The sequence below is a fragment of the Homarus americanus genome, unplaced genomic scaffold (genome assembly GCF_018991925.1).
Source record: "Homarus americanus isolate GMGI-L3 unplaced genomic scaffold, GMGI_Hamer_2.0 scaffold22560, whole genome shotgun sequence".
NCBI classification, from domain to species: domain Eukaryota; kingdom Metazoa; phylum Arthropoda; class Malacostraca; order Decapoda; family Nephropidae; genus Homarus; species Homarus americanus.
The window spans coordinates 37,632-44,152 of NW_024745361.1; the positions used below are offsets into that span (position 1 = coordinate 37,632).

The following is a 6,521-nucleotide window of genomic DNA, read 5'->3' on the forward strand; positions in this document are numbered from 1 at the left end:
AATTAATGAGCATCAATGTGACACAAAAATATCAATAGATTATGAAAATACTCACCTAATAATTGCAATAATCATGTCTTTTTGCAAATATGATGAACATTACTTAAAAGGATTTTTTGAAGAACGACCAACAATGAACATACAACAAAATCGTATTGATTCCTTTATAAGTCATTCTTGTTTCTTTAAGAAAGATGAGTATTCTAGAAATAACCCCAGCTTTTACTTGTATAATACTTGTATGTATTCCCCTCCTACATTTAGATGTACATGTTGTTTCTTTAATATACAATTACCATATTTAATATTACATGGTGGCCCCGGCCATATTACAAAGCTTCATAATAAATATTTAAAAGAGATACAAGAGAATGAAATAAAACTCCCGGCAGATTTTTCATGGCCTTATTATGGTAATAGAATATTTGAAAATAATTACACAGATAATAACACACTTACAAATACCAAGAATAATTGGGTTCATGTAATACGGCAAATCTACTATAATGCTAATATACGTTTAAGTAAAAATATCTTTTTAAATGATATAAGCAATCTTTCTCATTTAGTAGAGGAGGGTCGACGACAACAAATATTGTTGATGAAGGAGGAGGATCGACGACGACAAATGTCGGTGGAGGAGGAGGAGGAGGAAGAAACTGAAACGGAAAGAGCAGCAAATTTTCTTGTAGAAAATTTGGACCCATCTCAAATTGTACCCCAAATTGTATCCCCAATAATTATTCAGCGGAAACATTATGGTAAAAAAATTCGGATGGAGTCCAATTCCCCAGTACCAGAAGAGAAAACTCCTCCTCTTCATTCTTCTCTTCTTCCTCATTCTCCTCTTCCTCCTTCTCCTTTTCCTCCTTCTTCTCCTCATCTTCTTCCTCATCAGTCTCCTCTTCTTCCTCATTCTCCTTCTTATCCTCCTCCTCCTTCTCCTCATCTTCTTCCTCATCAGTCTCCTCTTCTTCCTCATTCTCCTTCTTATCCTCCTCCTCCTTCTCCTCATCTTCTTCCTCATCAGTCTCCTCTTCTTCCTCATTCTCCTTCTTATCCTCCTCCTCCTCATCTTCTTCCTCATCAGTCTCCTCCTCCTTCTCCTCCTCCTCCTTCTCCTCCTCCTCCTTCTTCTTCTTCTTCTTCTTCTTCTTCTTCTTCTTCTTCTTCTTCTTCTTCTTCTTCTTCTTCTTCTTCTTCTTCTTCTTCTTCTTCTTCTTCTTCTTCTTCTTCTTCTTCAAACCTTTCTCAACAACAAGTTCTTACTGATACTACTATTTTGGATATTACATCCTTTCCTTCTACCTCTACCACTATTACACCCTTTCCTTCTACCTCTACCACTAAATCACCAACTAAAAAAAGAAAAATTAAACAAGTAACACCCCCCCCTAAAAAAAACAAAAAAAAACATAACTTACAAAATAAAGTAAATGAACTAGAAGTAGTAGTAAAAGAAATGTTTAGACTACCACAAATTCAACAGCAAATGCCACAACACTTTTCTTCTCAAATTTCTTTCCTATTGGCCTCAGTTCTTCCACAATCACCATTGGCCTCGCTTCCACAACCACCATTGGCCTCGGCTTCGAAACCATTGACGGTTGTCCAACAGCCGGCGACGGCTATTGGACAACCGTCGACGGCTATTGAACAATCGACAGCGATTATTAAATCGCTGTCGATGCCGTCGATGCTGTCGATGCTATCGACATCAGCAACATTTACACCACCACCACCACCACTACCACCACCACCACCACCGTCGACGGTTGTCCACCAACAGCCGGCGACGGCTATTGGTGGACAATCGGCGCCGGTTGTTAAACCGACGTCGATGTCATCGACTTCAGCAGCATTTACACCACCACAAATGCCGCCACAATTTTCTTCAGTTCTTCCACAACCCCTATTGGCCTCGGCCTCGAAACCGTCGACCGTTGTCCACCAACAGCCGGCGACGGCTATTGGTGGACAATCGGCGCCGGTTGTTAAACCGACGTCGATGTCATCAATGCCATCGACATCAGCAGCATTTACACCACCAACATCATCACAAATTCAACAACAACAAATTCTTCCACCACCACAATTTTCTTCTCAATTTTCTTTTCTATCAGCCTCGAAACCGTCGACGGTTGTCCACCAACAGCCGGCGACGGCTATTGGTGGACAATCGGCGCCGGTTGTTAAACCGACGTCGATGTCATCAATGCCATCGACATCAGCAGCATTTACACCACCAACATCATCACAAATTCAACAACAACAAATTCTTCCACCACCACAATTTTCTTCTCAATTTTCTTCTCTATCGGCCTCAGTTCTTCCACAACCACCATTGGTCTCAGCCTCGAAAGTTGTTCTTTCACAACCGCCGATACCATCGACATCAGCATTTACACCACAACAAATTCAACAACAATTGCCGTCGCAATTTTCTTCTCTACTGTCATTACAACAACAAAAACATTATTTACAATTATGGCATCAACAACAACAACAAATGATCGAACAACAAATACAATTATACAACACCTCTGACTCATGGGAGGCTGAGTTATTCCTTAAATGTTTAGAGGAAGGAAATGGTGGTGGTGGTGGTGGTGGTGGTGGTGGAGGAGCAGTGGGAAATGATGTTGGTAGTGGTGGTAGTGGTGGTGGTGATGGTGGTGGTGGAGGTGAAGGTGGTGGTGGTGGAAATGGAGCAGTGGGAAATGGTGGTGGAGATGGAGCAGTGGGAAATGGAGGAGGAGGAGGAGGAGGAGGAGGAGGAGGAAGAGAAAGAGGAGGAGGAGGAGTTATTTATTCTCCTATAACTCCAATAAGTATGGAAATCTAAGTTGTAAAAATGTATATTTCTTGTTTTTTAATGTGATAATTATATATAATATTTTTGTATTTAAATGACCCTATTTTACAGATATATAATATCATTATCATTTACAACACAATGTATCATGTATTTATATATATTTGATGATAATATTTCTGGAAAATTCTCCTTAAATAGTATTCTTAAAATATCATTAATACATATATTAGTATTAGGGTATCTATCTATAAAGTTGGCTATACTGATAGCTTCATTATTATTTTTCTCATTATTTTTAATCTCATTTGTCTCATATGGTACAAAGTATGCAGCTGGTTTTGTACATTGAAGATATGTTGATGACATTTTTATATTATTTTTATATTTTATTATTAAATAAAAATAAAAGTTGTAACTTCTTTGACTTTCAATTAAATTCCCTGTAATTTTTTCTTTACAATTATAAAAAATAAGTTCAAATAATGGAAGGAATACAAAACTCTACTACTATTAATCCTCTCAGTGGTGGTGGTGGTAGTGGTGGTGGTGGTGGTGGTGGTGGTAGTGGTGGTGGTGGTAGTGGTGGTGGTGGTGGTTCTACAAATATAGTAAATTCAACTACCTCTACTACTCTTAATAGTAGTATTAAACCACCCATTTCCACTACTCCAATAATACCTCAACCTCAGCAAGTGCAACCAATAGATACAAAGACACAAAATATGTTAAATACACTTATGAGTGAGATTTCAAATGCAAGCATTAAAGACCCTAATCAGGCTTTATTAATTAATAAATGGTTAGCGGCATATATAAATAAAATTACTCAAAATCCATGTTCGTTTATTCATCCAACATTTAATACTATTGAATTGGAGAATCCACACTTAAAACGTATATATCAAATCCATAAAAGTGTGTATGAAAATAATAATAAAAATGATAGCTCATTCTCTGCAATATGTAGCAGCTGTAGATATATAAAGTTGGGTCTGTTACTTGCCAATCTTAAACGAAAAATTAAAAACTATACATGTATGCCAACTAATAATAATGAAGAAAATAACAATGAAATTGAATATGATTTAGGTTTATTCTTTAATGCTGTTAATAGTTACGACTTAAATACACAAACTATTCCAAATATGATAAATGCAACTCCTGTTGCCTGTCAAGCAGGTTGTGTTATATTTCCAGATCCAAAAATATTTTTACAAATTATAGGAATGCCTCCAGAAAGTATTATTGGTGGTGTTAAGGTGATACAGCTAATGACTGATGAGGAAATAATTACTGACGATTATGACGCTACATTAAAACTATATAATGAAGTAATGAAAAACCTACCCGATATGCTTAATGTTGGTTATTATACCTATAATTCAAAAACTCCTCCAGATAAGAATAAACTAGTAGAGACCCCATGTCAATATAAATTGATAGAACAACCTACTAATAAAAATAAACAACAAACTAATGATGTATATATGAAAATTTTTGATATTAATCCACATATATTCCTTTATTACCATCAGCTTGCTATATCAGAATTGGATGTTAATATAAATTATAATATTTATAAAGTTAAGAGCAATAATAACAACGAAGACGTTGGTAGTTTAATTGGGAAAAGTGGTGGAGGGGATTATTTGAAACAGAAAACGAGTAAATCATCTACTAATTTTTCAGGGCATAAAATACATGACCTTTTAGCACTCAGTTTTCATTTTTGTAAAGATATTAATGATTTAAAAAATGTTGCTCCATTAAACGGACAATGTATAGTTGCACCACACAATATCTTATTTATAAATGAACAAGGTAATGCAATCTTTAGATTCAGGGAATATATAAAAGGTATTAAAATACCTCCTTGTGACACTCTTAAACGTACCCTAGAACAACAATCTCAATCTTCAAAGAAACGCCGTGGTGGTGTAGTAGCTACAACCACAATTATAACGGATAATTTGCAACGCACACCACCAGACCCCATTAAACCAGATAATACAGATGATCTTCTTAAAATCTCGTCGTCAGGAAAACTACCATATATTACTGAAGACCAATATAAAGACCTTATTAAGAAGCATACGGATTCCTCTCGACAATACAGGGAACATTTAGGTACACACAAAAAAGAAATGTACAATTATTTTGAAATTTTTAATGATGATGCTGGTAATTTAATAGATTCTAAAGCTCATAGTATAGGCTTTTACGAATTTGCCTCACATCTTTATCCTGAAATAGTCAAAACTTCAGTCAAAGGATTCAAGCGTAAAAATATCGATATTTTTACCACTAATATAAATAGTTCTGATGTTTATACAGTGGACAATCAAACGCCTAATGTAATGTATGCGAATAATATAGGATTTGTTACATTACGGTCAATATGTCGTGATGAAATGCTCGTTCTTAAAAATACAGAGGTTTTGTTTATAAATATGAGAAATAGATCTACTCCTGGTTATAAATTTATTTCTATAAAAGATTTATCGAGTGGAGGTAATATAACTCATTATTCTCAAATGCATGATATTATTCTTAATACAAATGAAAATATACTGAAAAAAATTATTGGAAATAAAAACGATAAAGACTTAGTTATATCTACGGGTATAGAAACTATTCCCAATCCTAGCCAAGTTTCCTGTAATATTACAGATTTTAAAAATTATACCAAACACGTTACAGAAGATTGTACAAAGCTTTGGTAAGAAAAAAAAATTAATAATATATATTAAAAAAGTAGGTACGGTATTACTAAAATAATAGTAGGTAGTCGGTAGTGGAAGAAATAGTATGTCTGTATTTTCGTTTAATGCCTATTATAGAGGAGAATTTATTATTCCCTTTTTGTGTTTTAGCAAAAAAATGCTTATATACCCACCTGCTCTTAATAGGAGAATTCTAGTGTATATACATCAAAATGAAACTGAACATATTTTAACTACACATCAAAAAGGGAATTTTGAAAAAAAAGAGGAAATGATTGATTTTACTATAAAGCTTCTGGAGAAATTTAAAAGAAAATATACTGTAAACTATGAAGCAGAAATAATTTTAGACAAAACAAATACTATAGATATTTTAAATACCTCCTTATCAATATATATCGTTTATATTCAAAAACCATATTCATTTTTCAGATATCCCTCATATCAAACCAGTATCGAAGATAGAGTAAATTGTATTAATTATAATACAAAAAAAATTAATAATACAGTTGAAACGTGGTTGAACAAACTCTGATTTTATTAATGCTTGCAATCAGATCAGATTTGAAATTTGACCCCGAAAGGGCTAGCTAGTTTATTGGTCACTCCTCTTCCTTATATCTTGTGCAAGGAAGGTCAAGCGCAGAAGAAGAGTTTAGTACCCCCCCGCCCATCTGGGATAAATTCTTTGCGATCCTTTATGTGGGGAAAAGTTCCGGTGTATGTGTATAATAATAATGTCAAGTTGCCAGGCCTGTTACTAAGGAGTATTACAATGCCATTCATTCTTCTTATGATTTATTTCATATTTATTTTCGAGACATTTATTCAGGTAATATAATTGTGTAAAAGATAAATTATCAGTTTTAAGTTTCATGAAGGAAGGTAAATTAAGTTGTAAACCTTTATTGTAATAGTATAACAGAGCATTGTGAATAGTATTTTCCTGCGAATCTTTTGGAATATAGTTTAAATATATT

General features: G+C 34.3%; 1 protein-coding gene across 1 annotated transcript; it reads left to right on the forward strand.

The window, feature by feature from the left end:
- Nucleotides 1-1,198: 1,198 nt before the first annotated feature.
- Nucleotides 1,199-2,347, forward strand: LOC121878650 (putative protein TPRXL; the record flags this gene model as incomplete). Its single annotated transcript, XM_042384975.1, has 1 exon — nucleotides 1,199-2,347. A coding segment is annotated over one exon (1,149 nt), but the record flags the coding sequence as incomplete, so codon positions are not given.
- Between the last annotated feature and the right edge of the window lie 4,174 nt (nucleotides 2,348-6,521).